The sequence below is a fragment of the Dama dama genome, chromosome 9, assembly GCF_033118175.1.
Source record: "Dama dama isolate Ldn47 chromosome 9, ASM3311817v1, whole genome shotgun sequence".
Lineage (NCBI taxonomy): Eukaryota > Metazoa > Chordata > Mammalia > Artiodactyla > Cervidae > Dama > Dama dama.
In genome coordinates this window covers 48,780,759-48,801,344 of record NC_083689.1, presented here as the reverse complement: position 1 = coordinate 48,801,344, position 20,586 = coordinate 48,780,759, and the positions used below count along the sequence as shown (strand labels likewise).

Below are 20,586 nucleotides of genomic sequence, written 5' to 3'. Positions count from 1 at the left end.
CAAATCGTAATAGATTTAAAATAGTTCTTCAAAACTAAAAATGGATTAGAAATCCAAGCTTTTTCAGGCCAATTTATAAAATCTTAGAAGTTCAAAAGGTTAATAAGTGTCTCTTTATAAAAAATCTGGGGTAATTAGGAAAAGTATCCAAATAACTAAATTGTGAAGATATTATATTTTTATTTAAAGTCATTTTATTTCTATAATCTGTGTCAGATATCACTGACTAATCATAGCTCTTACTCTGCAGGATTATATAAGAAAACTGGTAAATTGGTATTTCTTGGATTGGATAATGCGGGAAAAACAACATTGCTACACATGTTAAAAGATGACAGACTTGGACAACATGTGCCCACGTTACATCCCAGTAAGTATGTTCTCCCATACAGTGTGTTACTTGATGAAGTGATTCCAATTCATAGACCCTAACCAAAAGGTTTTGTTTGTTTTTTGGTGGATAAATTATGATCATGTCATTTCACTTGTTCTTAATATAGTAAATGATAAGTGACCCAACTCCAGGGAGTATATTTAGATCTTGAAATAATACGCATATCATCTTATAGTTAGTATACCTTTGTCCAACTAGAGGAGTTAAAAAGTTATTGTCTCAGGGATTATGATAGTATATTTAACCATATATTGTTTAGGTTATAAATAGTCAGCATTACCTTTCTTATATAACTTAAATTTCTTTCAAATTTTAGAACTGTACTATTTTAATCATTATTCAGTGGACAGATCATAGTCTTATACTTTGCTGTAGCTCTTAACTTATTAACCAGTTATTTTTCTAGTTCTAACAACCTGAACTGTTTCTAACATAAAGACCATAGAATTTTTATTCCAAAAAACAGGGCATGTATTGATACACTTATAGAAAGTTTTCTTTTATTTTGTTTTTGGCCAGGCCCCATGGCTTGCAGGATCTTAGTCCCTCAACCAGGGATTGAATCTGAGCCCACAACAGTGAAAGCGCCAAGTCTTAACCACTGGACCACCAGGGAATTCCCTAGAAAGTATTAAAGTAATTAAAAAAGAATTTACTGTGCTTTCTTTTAGAAAGCCAATTGAAAGACATTAATAATGATTCTGTAAATCACTTAATATGTATCATTCTTAAGATTATGTAATAAGTACTGTTGAGAGAGTCAAGTTAGAGTGACAAAATTAGTCACTTTAAAATTAGAAACAGAAGTCTAATTTTAAAATACCTGTGGGGGAATTCCCTGGAAGTCCAGTGGTTTAGAGTCTGAACTTCCAGTGTGGGGGCACACAGATTCAGTCCTTGGTTGGGGAACTAATACCCCACATGCTGCATGGCACAACAACAACAACAACTTATGAACTTGTTTTACTGTTGAAAAGACTATGAATCAACTACACAGAGAGTTTAAAGACAAGCTAATCCACAGATTTTGAAATAATGAGTGTCAGCCTTAAAAATGAGTATAAAGTTGAGAATTGGACTAAAAAGTAAATAATACAACAGTTAATTTAATTCCGTAAATATACTAAGAACAAGGAAGGAAAACAGAAAAAAACAAACTACCATTTTATCTCTAAAACTGTTAGTGAGTCAAGTTGGAAAAGGAAGATTTCATAAAATTGATACTTTTGTTTTGCATTAGGAGAAGGAAGTAGGGCTTGACAAATAAGATTCTGATACAAGAACAATACTATTAAAGAAAAATCATGGTGAAATTGAGTATATAAAATTATCTGCAAAAACAGCAGAATTGGAAGAGATTACACAGTGGTCTTATATTAGGTATAAGTCACTTTTAAAAATTTTATGATGTTCTTTTTAATATATTCAACAAATATTTTTTGAGCACTTGCTTTAAGTCAGACATTGTTCTAAGTAATAAGAGTAAAAACAATGGCACAAAATAGATGTTATCTCAACCTTCCTGCATCTCATATTCATTTTAGCTTATATTTTTCAATTAATCAAAAGCATTATGTGTACTCTCTTCAGCAGCACATACACTAAAATTAGAAAGACACAGAGAAGATAAGCATGGCCCCTGCAGAAGGATAACACACAAATTTATGAAGCGTTCCATATTTTTAAGAATGAAATTAAAAATACTCCCTAACACCATACCAAAAATAAACTCAAAATGGATTAAAGATCTAAATATAAGACTGGATACTATAAAACTCTTAGAGGAAAATGTAGGAAGAACGCTGACATAAATCTCAGCAGTATCTTTTTTGATCGACTGCTAGAGTAATGAAAATAAAAATAAACAAATAGGGTCTAATTAAGCTTAAAAGCTTTTGTATAGCAAAGGAAACCATAAAATAAAAAACAAGCCACAGAATAGGAGAAAATATCTGCGAAGAGACTGACAAGGGATTAATCTCCAAAATATACAAACAGCTCATGCAGCTCAATGTCAAGAAAACAAACAACCCAATCAAAAAATGGGCAGAAGATCTAAATAGACGTTTCTTCAAATAAGACAGATGGATGGCCAAAGGCACATGAACAGGCATTCAACATCACTAATTATCAGAGAATGCAAATCAAAACTACCATGAGGTATCACCTCACATCAGTCATAATGGCCATCATCAGAAAAATCTACAAACAGTAAAGGCTGGAGAGGGTTTGGAGAAAAGGTAACCCTCTTACATTGTTGATGGGAATGTAAATTGCTACAACTATTTTGGAGAATAGTATGACAGTTCCTTAAAAAATTAAATATAGAACTACCATATGGTTCAGCAGTCCCATGCCTGGGCATATATCTGGAGAAAAACCATAATTAAAAAGATACATGCTCCCCAGTGTTCACTGCAGCACTGTTTACAATAGTCAGAACATGGAAGCAACCCAGATGTCCATCAACAGAGGAATGGATAAAGAAGATGTAGTACATACACACAATGGAATGTTGTTGTTGTTTAGTCACTCAGTTGTGTCCAACTGTTTTGTGACCCCATGGACTGTAGCCTGCCACACTCGTCTATCCATGAAATTTCCCAGGCAAGAAAACTGGAGTGGGTCGCCATTTCCCTTTCCAGGGTCTCTTCCCAGCCCAGGGATTGATTACTCAGCCATAAAAAAGAATGAAACAATGCCATTTGCAGCAACATGGATGGACCTAGAGATTTATCATACTAAGTGAAGTAAGTCAAAGACAAATATCATATGATATCAGCCATATGTGGAATGTAGTAAAAAATGATACAAATGTACTTATTTACAAAACAGACTCACAGATCTCGAAATCACATTTATGGTTCATCAAAGGGGAAACATGAGGCAAGTAATAAATTAGGAGATACGGATTAACATATACACACCACTATATATAAAATAGATGACAAGAGCCTACTGTATAGTACAGGGAACTCTACTCAATATTCTGAAATAACCTGTATGGGAAAAGAATCTGAAAAAGAACGGATCAATATATATGATTCACTTTGCTGTACATCTGAAACTAACACAACATTATAAATCAACCATGCTCCAATAAAAAATTTTTTTAATGAATATGGGAGAAAGGTAACATGTATCTACCCTATGATCTGACAATTCCACTGCTAGATATTTATCTAGGAAAAATGAAAAAATATGTTCACCAAAATCCTCATACAGGAATATTTGCTATACCAGCTTTACCTGTATTAACTCCAAACTGGAAGCAGTTCAGATGTCCTTCATAAAAAGAATGGATAAACAATGGAATTCTATTCAACGAAAAGAGGAGTAAAGTACAGATCCACACAATGCATATTATATTGCATGGAAGAGGCTGGTCACAAAAGTTATATACTATATGATGCCATTTATATAAAATTCTTAAATAGGCAAAACAAACCTGTGATGATGGAATTCAGATCAGTGCTTGCTTCTGGGAGTGGAGGTGTGAACTGACTCGGCAGGGGCAAGAGGGAACTTTCTGGGATGTTAACAGTGTTCTGTATCATAATCAAATTGGGACTCATTTTATAAAGCAGGGAGTGTACCAGAGATTGTAACCATAGAGATAGTTTGCCAGTCATGTCCAAGCATTATCTTTTCCTAATGGAAAGGATCATGCTTTGAACACAAATTGTATTAATTATTCATTCAGCTGGCAGTCTTCCTACAGAATTTTTTAGCAAGATAAACTACTCTGGGGTCTCATAGCTATACTGAATAGTTAACAGTTGTACTGAACCTTTCACTGTAATTGTAGCGGCCTTCTGCTTTTGTCCGTGAGGGAATAATGGAAGTTGGAATTACCCTCCCACTAAAAATGACTAGAAAAGTGGACAAAAATATACACTACAGCTGTTTTCAGATATTGGGCAATAGCTAGCACAGGGCTATGATTCCTGAGAAAAGAAAAACAAACCCTTGTCTGTTTTAACATTTATCATAGGGGTTAATTTTAAGACCATGGTGTAGGGAGAAGAAACCCAAACGTAACTCAGTAGTCTTACTGAATTGAGGAGACAAGAGAACAGAACTTGGGAAGGCTGAAGTGACTAGAATTTGCTGGGCAGATTACCACAGAGGAAACAGCTCTGTAGAGAAAGAACTCCAGAAATGTTCATGGCTGAATACCAATCTGTGCATACATAGGGTAAAACTACACATAGCCCGTCAAAAGAACAGTTATAGTGAAGTGGTTGGCCAGTTCATTCCCAGAGCTCACACGGAGCTATCAATCCATGTACCCACCAGCCAGAAAAAAGAGACCTTGTAGACTACTCCAAAAAAGCACATCTTAGTAATGAGGCTAACGTAGCTCCAAAGTAAAGGCTACTTTAGATCTGCTGTAACAAAACTTAAAAACTGATCTGCAAGCAGTTTAACTGCCTGCCAGAACAAAGGAACAAAGTCCAACTTATTATTAAAAAAAAAAAAGTCCAACTTATTTTTATTTATTTTATTTTTTTTTTGGACCGTGCTCCAGAGCTTACAGGATCTTAGTTCCCTGACCAGGGTCCCCACAGTGAGATGGTTGAGTCTTAACCACAGGACCACCAGAGAGTTCCCAAAGTCCAACTTTCTTGAAAATGATACAACAAAATCCAACATCCAATAAAAAATTACTAGACATGCAAAGAAGCAGGAAAGTGTGATCCCTAAATAGAAGAAAAGTCAATCAGTAAAAGCGGATTGATGGCACAAGTGAAAAATATGATGGAATTAGGAAATATGAACACTAAAACAGCTGTTATGAATATGCTGAGAATGGAGCATTTATATGCTCCATAAATATGCAGAGAATGGAAGATTTAAGCAGTCTAACAAACCTATCACTAAAGTCCAAGACAGGAAAATAAGGGAGCAGAAAAAAAATTTGAAGAAATAATAGCCAAATTTTTTATTATAATTACGTTTGCCATTAAAGACTGTGTGTTCGCGCTTAGTCACCCAGTTGTGTTTGACTCTTTGCCAACCCCATGGACTATAGCCCGCCAGGCTTCTCTGTTCATGGGGATTCTCTAGGTAAGAATATTGGAGTGGGTTGCCATGCCCTCCTTCAGGGGATCTTCCCAACCCAGGGACTGAACCCAGGTCTCCCGCATTGCAGACGGATTCTTCATGGCCTGAGCCACTAGGAAGCCCCCAAACCATCACCTGTGAAATATAACAATCATGAGAAAATATTGTTTTTTCACCTTTATCATATAAGATGAATTACAGGAAAAATTATTAGGTTAGACCAGTCACTTGAATTCACAGTAAATAATTGTCAATTTCAGCTGGATAGAGGAGGAAAAATAAGTTGGATTTGTGGTGGGCACTGAATACTAGAATATTACCAATTACTTGCATTATACTGGCAATATGAAATGGAATATAGTAGTTATAACAAAGAATTCCTTTTTGATTTGACCTTATTTGCAATTAAAGTAAATCAAACTTTAAGTGGCAGTATATGCCAGAAACGGACTTCTAATTTTCATGTTTTTAAAACATTTTGTATTATTATTTAGCTTCAGAAGAACTAACCATTGCTGGCATGACCTTTACAACTTTTGATCTGGGTGGACATGTTCAAGGTGAGATTCTACTTCTTTTACAATTGTTTTATTTAATAAAAATGTGACCATTATGTTACAGTGAATGAAACCTCATTTTATTCAAGGAAAGCCAGAGTAGACTTAAAATTTAGGAATTATCACCCCTGGATAAATGCTTTAAATGCAAAGGATGATTTTCATATGATACTCCAGTTTAAGTCTGAATTGCTTTTGGTGATAAAGCATATGAGTAAAATTTTGCCTCCATTTTTTCTCTTCTTCAGCCCACCTCTCTCTTACTGTCATAATCATGTTATGAATATGTTATTGCTTCTGTTGCTCCATATGAAAAGCCTTCATTGACTAATTCATTACCTACAAAATAAAGGCCATACTCACTGACCTGGTATTCAGGATTTCTATGATCTGGTCGCACTTTTTACTTTTTGAGTCTTTATTTCCCACTGTTCCCTTTCTCATTCTCTTTACTCCATCCAAACCAAACCATCTTGGTGTCTGTCCTTCCACCTCTGTGCTCATGAGGTCTCCATCAGCACACAGGTAACCCACTTTCAGGGCCCAGTGTTAAGTGTGGCTGCCTCCTCTGAGAAGCCACTCCCAACTGGGAGTGCTCTCAACTGCACTTACCTAGCAATTAGTACATTTGTATACATGTCTAAAGATTGGAGTGACTGTCTTATTTCAGATTCTACTAAACTTTCTGGGATTGAAATGCTAGTTACTTTTTAATATCCCCAAAAGGACTTAGCAGTACCCACTACATAGTAATTCATAAATAATGAATACTACAAAGGTTGTGGCTAGAGAAAGCACATTTGAGATATATATCAATTGTTTAAAATATACATAAACTAATTCCTAGAATAGAATGATTAGATTTAGAACCTAATGGAGGTTGAGGCTTCATCTCTATATGAAGGTGTATTATAAAGCCGAAGCCAGGAGTAAAAAGTTACCTTCCTCTAAGGGCACCCTCAAAAATATTTTCTTTTCTAAAAGAGAATGTCATGGAAAAAATTACCCTAATGGTTTCATAGACTTGTGCTATGAGTAGAACAATTTGCTTTATTTTTTAACTTAACAAGTCTGAACCTGATACTAATTTCCTTATGTCACTGACTCCAGACTTGATCACTAGCAAAAAAACTGATAAACTAGAAATGTCAGAAAGAAATGAATACTGCATATAACAAATAGTAGTGGTCCCTCCGATGAACTTAATGTGCATCCTTGTCCATTAGTAAGCAAATATTAATTCTTCTGACATGGGTAAACTGGGCAGACTAAAATATTTGACTTGCCCAAATTAAGGAAAACCTGTAATTTCTTCTTTGGTCATCTGGAAAGATTTTGGCAATACTGGGTAAAAGATTAACAAGTATATAATGATGTAGCAGCAGCTAAGGGCTAATTACACTTGATATCTTTTTGGACTCTTCCATCAAACCATCTGCTAGGTTTGAACAGCAAATAAAATCTAACTCCTGATTGTTTTTGTTAGCTCGAAGAGTGTGGAAAAACTACCTTCCTGCTATCAATGGCATTGTATTTCTGGTGGATTGTGCAGACCATGAAAGGCTGTTAGAATCAAAAGAAGAACTTGATGTAAGTTAAATAATTAAAACTAAACAGCTGAATCACTCTGGTAAGCCTGAGAAAATAGGTTAGAAATGTAGGTATGAAAGTGTAGCTTTTCTGCAGCCTCTGATGTAACTCCTGACAATTTGTGGAGTTCAGAGATTACTTAGAATGCAGAGAGAGTACCTTGGAGTAATTGTGGCTGTTGAGGAGTACTAACAAGATTTCCTTCCTGAAGGCTTAATATTAGGCTCATTCTATGCAATGTGTGCCCTTGTAGCTTATTTCATATCTGCTGCATTCCTATAGTGACTTGGTCTTAAGCCCCTGGTCTTCCAGGTGGTTTCTTCAGGAGTTGGCCAGAACCTGGAAATGGTATAACATGCTGTCTTTGTCACCATTCCCAGGAGTGATCAAGGCCATGTGTAGCCACCTCCTCTCCCATCTCCCAGGTTACATGCTTTGTAAAGGGGCTCAGGAGCAGTAGGCAAGGCCAGTGCTAGACCTGGGCCCACAGAGAAAGGAGGTCCATGCTTCGATGGAAGGTTGACCCAACCATACCTCCACCAAGAGCAAGCAAACAAGTACTTATTCATGTGGAAAAGTCCTGGTAAGTTCTATGGTCATAGAACAGAGCCACAGAATTCCTTTGTTCCTATTTTGTGCCAGGCATTATGCATATTACCTCGTTTAATTCTCAGATTAACTCTGTAAGGTAGGTGCTACTATTCCAGATTCTCTTTGAACTTCAGCGAGCCTTATTTGTCTAAGATCTCACAACTCAAAGCAGAATTAGAAATGAAACCAGGTCTGCACACCTTCAAAGTGTTGAGTCTAGTCTCAGTGAGCATTTACAGAAGGAGACAGAGAGGCAGAAGAACTGAGCCATGGGATCATTGAGCTCACTTTAAAATGTAGGGAAAGTTCACCAAAGAAAGCCAAACTGCCAGGATATGATAGAGAGTGAGCCCTTGATGCCCATTTGCTATCTTGTCACAATGAGCCCTTTAGATGGTTTTATATCAACATCTTAACTTTCATTTTGCTTTTTTTTTTTTTTCAGTCACTAATGACAGATGAAACTGTTGCTAATGTGCCTATACTGATTCTTGGGAATAAGATTGACAGGCCTGAAGCCATCAGTGAAGAGAGGTTGCGAGAGATGTTTGGTTTATATGGTCAGACAACAGGAAAGGTAAAAAAAAAATTGACAGGTGTGAATACTTCATTCAGTAGTACAAGTATCTTTTTATTTTATTTACTTTTAATCTTCTGAAAAGGTCTGTTCCCATACTGCCGTTAAACAGTAATCATGCTTATCAGTCTAATTGGTAGTCTGGCTTCTTTTCTTTAATTGGGATATAATTGACATATATTATACTAGTTTCAGGTGTCCAACCAGATATCTTTAAATTACTATTGTCCAACCTCACAAGCCCATTTTCATTTTCATCTTAAAAACTGTCCTTGGTACATTTGGGTCTTTTTTGAATGTCCTCATTTGTTTTCTTCCTACCACTGAATGCAATGAAACCTTTTCTTCAGTTCAGTTCAGTGACTCAGTCGTGTCCGACTCTTTGCAACCTCATGGACTGCAGCACACCAGGCTTCCCTGTCCATCACCAACTCCTGGAGCTTGCTCAGACTCCTGTCCATCGAGTCAGTGATGCCATACAACCATCTCATCCTCGGTCGTCCCCTTCTCCTCCTGCTTTCAAGCTTTCCCAGCATCAGGGTCTTTTCCAATGAGTTAGTTCTTCGCATCAGGTGGCCAAAGTATTGGAAGTATCACCAACCTTTTCTTGGTGATATAAAAAATGTCACAGCCTATGCATATGGGAAACTTAATGAAAGCTTTCAAAGTTTTGTCATAAATTTTCAGAATTAGAAAAAGCTAAATAATATATTTGAATGTTTAAGCATACCAGTAGTGTGTTTAGGCCCCCAGTTCAGTGTTTTAAGTCCAGAGTTCACCACAGATAAAAATGAAATGTATACTTGGCTATAGCAGAGTTATGGGGTTTTCAGAACATACACTTCATAATTAAGCTTTAACACACATTATTTTTGCATTCATTTTTACTGAGATTTGTTTTGCGGAAGGCCCTTAGGATTGAAAAATCCCAGAGTAGAGCAATATGGCGGCCTATGGAAGGAGACTGTTATGTTAGATAAGGTAAACTTTGGTCTGTTTCCTGTGTCTTTTTAATAAGTCAATGCCACATTAATTTTAAGAGTTGCCTTGTTAGGTCATAAATCTACTCACAGAATGTTTGTTTTTAATATTAGTGAAGCCAGTTGTCCCAGGTAACTTGAATTTTTTCAAAGTCACAGATTCTTTTCCTTCTTGTGCCCCTCACAGGCTCACCTCTGTCCCACTGACTGAACATCTGTCCTGCAGCAGAGTGAGAGGAGGTGCCCTCTGTGTTCAGGGGAAGGGACTTGGGTGACAAACAGCCATGGCTTTATCACAGTCACCCTTTGTTCTAAGATGTACGAACTGCAGCTCTCCTAGGGAGTAGGGGCTTTATTTCATTAAGAGGTCACCCAACATAATGCCCATCTTCTCTCCTAGGGCAATGTATCTCTGAAAGAACTGAATGCCCGGCCTTTAGAAGTTTTCATGTGCAGCGTGCTCAAGAGACAAGGCTACGGAGAAGGCTTCCGTTGGATGGCACAATACATTGATTAACACCAGCCCACATCAGTTCCAGGTCTCACCATTCAGGCCTACTCAGAGATTTGATCACTCAACATGCATAACTTGAATTCAATAGACTTTTATTGTTGGTTAGAAAACAGATGTTTTTTAGATTATTAATATTTTATCAACTTAATTTGAGTGAGAATTGAAAACTGATTCAAATAAGTTTGAATATCACAATGTTAGCTTTCTAATTCCATAAAAATACTTAGTTTTTACAGTTTATAATGCGACATTACCCCCAGCACCATTTTTGAACAGCAACTTTCCAGATGACATTTGAAGCACTTTTTAACAACATGAAACTACAAATAGCAACCATATTTAAAAGCTCATCATGTTAAATTTTTTATGTAATTTTTTGGAACTAGTTTTTAAATTTTAGACTATATGTCCACCTATCTTTAGTAAGCAGTTAATAATAAGCTTATAAATGACTGCATGATGCCTTACAGTTTCAATTATTTTTTTGTTATGCAAACGTCATGCAATAAAACAAACCCTAATATTTGGCATCCTTGTTGGGCAAATGTTTCATTTTAATGTGTCTTATCTAGCTAGTATGCTCTGAAGTTTTGCATATTTAATATTAAATATATGAGGGTTGTGGGGAAAGGAGATTGCTTTAAAATATTTAGGATAATGTTTAAGTCCCTACAGGCTTTTGCATTTATCTAGAGACAAGTTATGTTTGGTTGCACCTTATACCACATTTATGTCTGACTCATGTATATTTTTATCTGTAACACTACCATTACCAGTGCTGATGGGGTCCACGTCCTAGTCCCTGTGGGATCGGCCTTCTGAAAAAAAGCACATGTTCTGGTACAACCCAAGGTTAATTTTTGGTTTGATAAGCCAATCCCAGTTGTCTAATTCTGAAGTGCTCCAGTCTTAATGGCACCCAGTTTGGTAATCTGCCTTTTCACCAAAAATGATGACAGGCACCAGTCTCCCCACACTTAGAGGTACTCCCCAGTCTTACTTAATGGTACTTAATGGTATTCAGCAGGGCAAGTGACACGTAGGGTAGGGTGTTGTGCAGTTGCATGGTGGAGGCCTGCATCTGAGGATGAAGGAAGCGTGTTCTGCTTCAGTTGTCACTGAGATATTTGAAGATTTTGTTCCTGTCCTATGGCTCTTTTTGCATTTGGGGTATGTTTTATTTCTTGGTGGAAAGAAAATGAATCCATGTATTTAATTTTCTTTTTTCTTAGTTATTCTCAACCAGCTCTTACTTTATAACACAAAGGCTTTTGTTTTTTGATACCATGCTTGCCACATGATAGTTTCTACAAGCCTCACTGGTAAGATTTTCTAATCAGATTGTGGTTGGCTTTTTAAGGCATTTTAATTTCATAAGAAATTGAATTCTTTTTTCCGATATGTCTGAGATTCCCATAATTAGTTGAAAGACAAGTGCCAAATAATTATTTTTAAAGACTCTGAAGATGAAGATTTCCTCTCTTGGTCATAAACCGAAGTTTTATAGTATATTTAACCAATTCTATTGAGAATAGATTGCTCCAATTCCATCAACAGTAATTTTAATATCAGAATTACTGTTTTCTTTAGCTCTTGTCCAAATCAGAGTTAACTATAGTCCTTTCTGTCATCAATAATATAATATTGTATATAAAGCAAATAAGGATTGAAAGATATGCCTGGAAGGAATTACTAGTTAGCTAAACCAACAAGGTCATTTCATCATGACATTTGGTTTTAGGAATTCAGCTATTCTGTTTCATTTTCAGCTTCCTTCTAAAGGAAAATAAAAAAGCTTTCTCCCTGCCTAAAAACATCAGTAACACCAGGGAAAAGTAGAAATGACATTCAGCCTCTTGGTTTATTCTGCCAGATATGTTTAAAGTTCTCATTTCTAACGTCTTGACTGAAGAGAATTAAGCCTTATTCAAAGTAATTGCCTCTTGTTGATGGTATCTGTTTTCAATATTTACAGGGACATGCTTTTCTTCAAGTATTTCCTAGTATCTATTGTGATAATTGAGAAGTTAATTAACTGTGTTATAAATCGTTTAAAAGAAAAAGCTTACTGGTTTCTCTAGAGGGGATTTGCTTTCTGGCACAAACTCTCTTGTTCCAGAACTCTTATTCTAGGTCTGTCACTGGGATCAAAGGAACAGAGTCACTTTGTGGACCACAGCTAAACTGTGGGTATTTTCCCAATGATGTAAGAGTCTTCCATAGTCTGAACCTCTGGAAATGAAGCTGCACTTTCCTGCCAGCTGAAGGGAGATGGACCTCAGAGTTCCCTAGCCATTGGGCTTATCATCCAGCTCTGAGAGCTCCTTAGAAAACAGAGAGAATCACTGCTTCCATCAGGAGAAGCAAGTTAAGAGAATGCCAAGAAATGGCAAAAGCATGTGGGAAAAATATATACTCTGTATGTGCCTGTGCAAGTGTGTACATTTGTGGAGTATTTTGGGGGTAAATGTAGTTAATTTTCTTCCCTCGGTAAAGTGTGAAAATGTAATTAACACTATTATATACATAAGACTGGATTCCATATACATCAGGAAGTGTTCAAAAGATGTTTTAAAATCTTAAGTCCAAAACTGTAAAAACAGATGGCCTCAGCTGGCTTTTATGTTTGTAAAAAGATTCTTAACCCCATACCTGTTTCAATGACTGCTATTAATTATACTTTTCTGTAACTGGTTAAATTGATGGATTCCAGTTTATCTTGATGAATTTTTAGATTGGAGAGTATAGCATTTTTAAAAATTGGGCACAGATATTCCCTGAAGAATATGAAAAATATTATTCACTACTGACTTAGTTAACCCAGTATCCTTGAGTGCCAAAGAAGTATGAATTCAGATATTGCCTGCATAGATCTAAATTTTAGTTTTGTGTGCCTGTGTACATATACAACTTTACTGTGGTTTACAACATAAACACAGAATGTTGTTTCTTTTCTTTAGTTTTCAACTGGCTCACACTACATATAGTGCTTTCCAGCACATAAACTACTTGGAAATCACTGAAATAGACTAATAACTGCGATAAAAGTGTTTCTTGTCTTCTGCAAAATGATCTGATTAACCACATTCAAAATCCAGCATTTTCACAAGCTCCGTCATTAAAAACAGAATACCTCCAGTTGATGACTTGAGCTCGAGCAGACAGGTTTATATTTTCTGAACCTGTATTTGGTATGTGTCTCAATGTGGCGTTTCAGTCTTGTTAGTCACTTACATGACTGAAGTTTGCAAGGCTTCTATCGCCAAATAAATTTTGATCAGAGTACAATGACAAAGCTAATATAAAAGAAAGTCTCTCAGAATATCGTGTGTTGATTTAGAGTACATTGTTTGAATCATTTTAAATATATGTAAAAATTGGTGAAGTTTCAAAAAAATCTCCAAAACAACATGAAAAAATGAGATTAGAAAATATAAATTTCTGGATAAAATTAATAAGAATTATAGGTTTTCTATAAACCTTTAAAAAAATTTTTTTGTTACAGACAGTAAGAGTTCAGAAAACATATTTTAAATTAAGGACTAAATTCTCAAAGCCCAGTATTAATGTTTCTGGTCTTTCCAGTCACTGTCCTTTTGAAATGCAAATTAGTGTTTTTTAACCAAAAAAGAAAAAAAGAACAAGCTCTTAAAAATATGGGGCTGTGCCTCTGCATAAAGTGATTGGGATTTTGTTAAAACCATGTTTCTACTCTTGAACCCTATAGCCATTCCCCCTCACATACCCCCAGCCCATACCTGGAAATCCTGAGTATAAAGGGAATTGACCTTTGTTAATTTGACCAACTACTGACCATCTATTGAAGATGCAGTTTTGAATCAACTAATTTTTGTCTTCACAATTTAAAACATTAAATAGATAATATATTTAATACCTCTGATTATTCTGAGCTTTGACCACACCTTTAAACAGATTCCAAATTAATCACAGTAAAGTAAGCAAATTTATTCAAAGTAAACTTTGTTTCAGGAGTGCCCCCACTCCAAATAGATTTTAAGACAGAAATGGGAAAGGCTTTTGAGTGATTTCATGGAGAATCATTATCTTTTAGAAAAGATTCACATCAGAATGGCCAACTTCACCTGGGTTTCTGGATTCCCTGGTGCTGCTCCTAACCTGAACTCAGAATCTGTTGCCATACTGAGGCAAGAGCACTCAGGGTGAATGCAGTCAGGTGACTTTCAAAGTGTTTTCTGTGGTGAGGCCTTCAGTGTCTGGCTGAATGCAGAGTATGCTGAAGTGGTGAGTCAGTGGTAAGTTCTTCATCACTAACCTTGTTTGCACTTTTGTACACCACTGCTTGCACTAGTATCTTAGTGTGAATTTTAACAATTGTTTTACAGTGTATACAGATTGTTAAGCATTAATTTATATAAAGATGTTTCTGTTTACCTTTATGTGTTTTGCAAAGAACAGCTATAATAGATGGTTAAATGTTCTTGAATTGTGTTTGTGTGTTATTTTGATTATGTCCTATTATCTTTTTACCCCCTATGATTTGAGTGTCAGATATAGAAAAATAAAATAATTACCTGGTCTTTGAAACACTCTGGTGTCAGGTCCTGTTTTTATCATCTAATAGTTTTTATTGTGCTTATTAGAAACTTCTTGAACTTTGAAATTACTAAGGTTATAGAACGTGCCCTTTGTGCAAGGATTCCAAGCAACTGAGGCCTAATTTGCTTTGTAGTAGGACTTATACAATGCTGACTCAGTTGAAATGTGAAAAATAAGCACTTGGTTGGTTTTATCTACATCAAGGTTCTCAAGCTTTAGTAGGCATCAGAATCTCCTGGGGGCGGGGGGGGGACTTAAAAAAAAAAAGAAACACTAGAGAAAAAAAAAAAATCCCACCAAAAACTGTGATTCAGTAAATCTGGGGTGGAGTGGAAGGCAAGCATACAAATCTTCAACAAGTTTCTCAGGTTTTTCTGATGCCAGAATGTGTAGATTTTCATTTAGGAGAAACAGTAATATACCACCAAATACTAATAACACTAAATGATCATTGGCTAATCAGTGAAGAAAACAAAAAATTTTTTTTCTGAGAATTCATTTAATAGTAAATCCTACATCAATATAGGGCTTCCCTGGTGGCTCAGTGGTAAAGAACCTGCTGGCCAATGAGGAGACACAGGTTCAGTCCCTGGGTCAGGAAGATCCCATGGAACAGGAAACCACAACCCGCTCCAGTATTCTCCCCTGGGAAATCCCACGGACAGAGGAGCCTGGATGGCTACAGCCCATGCGGTGGCAAAGAGTCACACACAAATTAGCAACTGAGCATGCACGCACATCACTGTAACCTGTAGCTGGTGGTTCTCAACCTTGGCTACAATTCAGAATCACTGAAAGCCCAGGTAGCAGAATTTTTTCAACTTAGGTGATGCAAATGAAACATTATCATTTTGGTAAGGATTATCAAGCTACTTTTGAGACTTAAATCCAACTATAAGATGATGGCCCAGTGGTTAAGAATATACCTTGCAACACAGGGGATGCAGGTTTGGCCCCCAACTGGAGAACTGAGATTCCCACATGTGGCGGAACAACTAAGCCCAAGCCCCTCAACCACTGAGCCCACGCACCAGAACTAGACGGTCCATGCACAGCAACACAAGATCCTGTAGGTCACAACTAAGACCTGATGCAGCCAAATAAATACATATTAACAAACAAAACTTCATACAGCCATTCCTTTAACCTTTCCACTAACAATGTGCAGGATGACATAAGGCTTTGTCCTAACTCTTTTAACATAACCAGTCATGATTCTATTACCGTTGAAGTGAAGTGAAGTCTCTGAGTCATGTCCGACTCTTTGGGACCCCATGGACTGTAGCCTACCAGGATCCATGGGATTTTCCAGGCAAGAATACTGGAGTGGGTTGCCATTTCCTTCTCCAAGAGATCTTCCCAACCCAGGGACTGAACCTGGGTCTCCCACATTGTAGGCAGACGCCTTATCATCTGAGCCACCAGGGAAGTTCAATTACTGTTGAGCCCATCAAATAGAGATTTAGCATGCACTCAAACTATTTGTTGAACTGAAACTAACAAAGTAGACAGTGAATGTACTGAAGGGATAAATGCTAAGAAAATAAAAATCCAGTTTATTCAGACATTTCTCCAAATAAGACATACAGATGGCTAATAAACACATGAAAAGATACTCAACATCACTCATTATTAAGAAATCCAGATCAAAATTACAATGAGGTATCACCTCACATTCATCAAAATGACCATCATCAAAAAGTCTACAAACAATAAATGCTGGAGAGGGTGTGGAGAAAAGGGAACTCTTGTACTGTTGGTGAGAATGTAAATTGATACAGCCACTATGGAGAACAGTATGGAGATTCCTTAAAAAACCAAAAATAAAACTATATGACCCAACAATCCCACTACTGAGCATATACCCTGACAAAACCATAACTGAAACAAGCGTCCCAATGTTCACTGCAGCACTATTTATAAGAGCTAGAATGGGGACGCAACCTATTAAGAGATGTCCATCAAGAGATGAATGGATAAAGAAGCTGTGGTACATATATTCAATGGAATATACTCAGTCATAAAAAACATTCGAGTCAGTTCTAATGAGGTAGTGAACCTAGAGCCTATTATACAGAATGAAGTAAGTCAGAAAAACAAATATTGTGTGTTAACGCACATACATGGAATAGAAAGATGGTACTGAAACCTACTGCGAAGCAGCAATGGAGATGCATAGATAGAGAACGGACTTGTGGACACTGAGGGAAAGAGAGGGTGGGACAAATTGAGACAGGAACATGGAAACATATACATTACCATATGTAAGACAGTCATTGGGAATTTGCTATATGACGTAGGGAGCGCAAACTGGTGCTCTGTGACAACCCAGAAGGGTTGGATGAGGCAGAGAGGTGGGAGGGAGGTTTAGGAGGGAGGGGATATATGTATACCTATGGCTGATTCATGTTGATGTATGGCAGAAACCAACATAATACTGTAAAAGCAATTATCCTTCAATTAAAAACAAGTTTTTAAAATGGAAAAAAATCCAGTTTATTTACCTCATTTTCTTAAATTTAGTTACATAATATCCCACCAGACTATCTGATGGGCTTCCCAGGTGGCATGAGTGGTAAAGAACCCACCTGCCAATACAGGAGACATAAGGCCCATGTGTTCGATCCCTGGGTCGGGATAATCCCCTGGAGAAGGGCATGGCAACCCACTCCAGTATTCTTGCCTGGAGAATCCCATGGACAGAGGAGTCTGGGGGAGCTACAGTCCATAGAGGCTCACAGAGTTGGACATGACCGAAGCAACTTACCAAAGCACACAGCACAAACTATCTGATATTTGCACTAAAGGTACAGCAATGCAATGTCACAGCCCCCAAGAGCGTGAAAAGCACCTTGTGGGGAACAGGGGAACCAGGAGACAGTGTAAAAGAAGCCCACTGGGTGGTGGCCACCGTTCTCCTAATTGAAAGGTGAGAACAACAACTTAGAAACCTGATGACTAAAAACAAAGGTCCCCAAAACAGGCCCTTATAAAGGATTCAGCTGGGTATTAAGTCAGTTGACAAACGTCAAAGCCTGTGTTTACAAAGCCTCTTAACTTGATTTATTTAAAATTAGACACCAAAACTCAATAATTTTCTGGCTATTATGTGGTAAACAAAGGAAGCCTTGCTTTGGAATGTGGATTTTGATTGGAGGCAGTACGGTGAACCATTTAACATGCTAATGAAAGTCACTGAGTTCAGTGATGGCACCATGCCACTACAAACAGGCTGGTAACGTTGCAAAAAGAAACTGAAGAGCTTTCTTACCTGATCATACTGAAAGGACCTGGGTTAATGGGTAACAATCCTCCAGTCAAAATCTTCAGAGGTGTCGTGTTTCATGTCTGTTAAAAGTAAACAAGGGGAAGAAATAATTGGAGCTGAGGTACAGGTGAACAGAGAGAGAACACTTGGGGGTCACAATGAAGATATCTGTTTACTCCTTTCTTGAGCTAAAAGGAACTGAATGTGAACCTCATCAGTGGAGTTGTAGCCTCATTTCACCCAGGATGAAAATCCCAGAAACTAGAGAGATTATAAACATTACCATTACAGCACCATTTTTAGGGTTCTCTCCTAGTCCTTGGGTTTGGGTTGACGTCTCTAGACCCACCTCGTGACTAGGAAGCCACAGCAGATTGACTGCAGTCTAGAGAAAAGCACATTGACTTCCCTCCATTCTACAGACTTCTCTTTCGAGACCCAAATGGCCTTTCTTCGAGTAAAACACAGAATAGGTGAGTTCCAGCCCTGTTCTGGGCCCCAGAGCTTATTTGCAACTAGGGGCTCCACTGCAAGGGGAAACAAGTCTGACAGTTCCTGAAGGAAACCATGCAACACTACTTTCTTTTCTGACTTCAGGGTAGTAAACACAGGGGCAAAAAGCTATTTTGAGACCAGTCTGAAATTTTCTCCACCTCAGCTTCTATTTGGGGCCAGGTTCAGAACCCACAATCCTCTGGCGGTCTGATGGCAGGGGGACCCCTCTTGGATTCTGAAGCCTCACTCTGCCTTCCTCTTTGGAGAAGCAGTCTCTGATTACTTGACATGTTGGCGGCCTTGCTCACTGCTCCATGTGCAGGGCTGGGCTGGGTAAAATATGAGGGAGGGTCCCTGTTCACTGGGTTCGTTTTCTCTCTTTTACACATAAAGCCTTATGTGTGGAAAACTATTAGTTATCACCAGGTCTTTTTCCTTTTTTTATCACCAGGTCTTTTGCAAGTACCGTGCAGGTGCTGGGTTCAGGTTGGGACAGGTGGCCACACTTTCTGTCTGCCCTTCTGCAAGCCAGTCAGTCAGCCGGCATTTCCTCAACACCTCCTTGCTGGAGACTTACATGGAATGATGAAAAATGGGCAGCCATCTGCCCGAGGCACCATGGAAGGCAAAAGGGAAAGGCCCTCAAACACCATCGAGGTTTCTAAAACAGGGGCACCAGAGCTGAATCTTGAAGGCATATAAACTGTTTAGTAAAGAGGGGGTGAACAAGGTGAGTGTAAGGAGACAGAACAGCAAAGAAAAAGGCACAGCAGAAAACGTCACGCTGTGAGTTGGGGCTGGTAGAGCCCAGAGCCTGAAGAGGTGCTATGTGGACAGCATATCAGACAGATGTCAGTGGAGGAAAAGACAAGAAGATGAGGCCTAAACTAAGAAGGCAGGAGAGCAGGGCTGCTCTTTCCCATCTTTCAGCCCATTTTTCACCTGTCAGAGTAGGCTACTTCTAACACTGATTCCAAAACCAACAGTTTATGATGTATGATCACGTTTTCCAACCCAAGGCAGGAGCCAGCGATCCATCAGGAAAGCCTGCTCATGGAGCCATGAGATCAGGAATAGGCTATTTGAAGTTGGGAACATCTGTACAGACATGTGCCCCCAAAATGCCACACGGAGCATGCACACCAGAATGTGTGCTAGTGACAACAAGGAAGACACAGGTTTGAGGTCAAATTAAAAATAACACAGGGTGGATGTTGCACAGGGAACTCTGCTCAATGTTACATGGCAGCCTGGATGTGAGGGGAGTCTGGGGGAGAATGGATACATGCATACCTCTGGCTGAGTCCCTTTGCTGTCCACCTGAAACTACCACAACACTGTTAACTGGCTATAATCCAATATAATAAAAGTTTTTAAAAAACACACAAGCTGGAACTGTTGACACAGCCAGTATTGCCAACCTGTTCAATAAAAGACATCAGGCTAAAGGGGTGGAGGGTTGGGGCTCCCTGAGGGTACTGCTGGGAGCCAGGAGCTGAGGCCCCAGCTGTCCCTCTCTGATCCCCCTTTTCCACGAACCTCTTACCTGGGGACTTGCTTTGCCAGCACAGTGTGGGGATCTGATGGTTCCATCCACCAAGCAGGAGAGGCATAATAGAAGTAGCTGAGAATACCCTGCTTTCTAATCTCCTAGTAAACTCCTGAACTTGAAAAGTCAAGTGGGCAAGGTATTGTAACTCCTCACACAGCCCAAGGACTGCCCAGTGAACACTGGACCGGACTTGATCTCTGTGGCCACAGGGCTCAGAACAGCGTGTGAACAGAAACATCATGTTTCAAGGCGACAATTACAGTTGAATTTAAGGAAGACGTTTTAAACTTAATATGGATGGCTTAGCAATGGGTTGCTTACAAAATGACACGCTGTCACTAGAATTCAGAGGCTGTCCTAGAGAAGGTGGTGGGCAAGACGAGCTTTCATGCCCCCCCCCCTCCCCCAACCACCTAAACCCTG

At 38.2% G+C, this 20,586-nt stretch overlaps 1 protein-coding gene, 1 long non-coding RNA gene and 1 other non-coding gene across 6 annotated transcripts in view; 2 read left to right on the top strand and 1 right to left on the bottom strand.

The window, feature by feature from the left end:
* The window catches only part of SAR1B (secretion associated Ras related GTPase 1B), a 24,247-nt gene extending 13,449 nt beyond the window's left edge, over positions 1-10,798 (top strand). For both annotated transcript variants that reach the window (XM_061151329.1, XM_061151327.1), the window contains 5 exons: positions 251-370; positions 5,956-6,021; positions 7,505-7,608; positions 8,645-8,776; positions 10,157-10,798. In XM_061151329.1, the coding sequence (XP_061007312.1) occupies positions 251-370; positions 5,956-6,021; positions 7,505-7,608; positions 8,645-8,776; positions 10,157-10,273 (539 nt within the window). In that variant the 3' untranslated portion in view covers positions 10,274-10,798. The remainder of the gene's footprint in view (positions 1-250; positions 371-5,955; positions 6,022-7,504; positions 7,609-8,644; positions 8,777-10,156) is intronic.
* On the bottom strand, positions 384-20,586 carry LOC133062392 (uncharacterized). Of its 3 annotated transcripts, none has more exons than XR_009694159.1 (3): positions 20,158-20,586; positions 18,120-18,196; positions 384-5,596 (listed from the first exon to the last, which is right to left on the bottom strand). It is a non-coding gene; the product is annotated as an uncharacterized LOC133062392 (long non-coding RNA). The 3 variants fall into 3 exon arrangements; XR_009694158.1 differs by lacking the exon at positions 384-5,596 and adding an exon at positions 8,787-9,382 and having other exon boundaries at positions 20,158-20,585; XR_009694157.1 differs by lacking the exon at positions 384-5,596 and adding an exon at positions 15,582-16,656 and having other exon boundaries at positions 20,158-20,585.
* LOC133062976 (U6 spliceosomal RNA) lies at positions 1,972-2,078 on the top strand. The gene has a single exon (XR_009694295.1). It is a non-coding gene; the product is annotated as a U6 spliceosomal RNA (small nuclear RNA).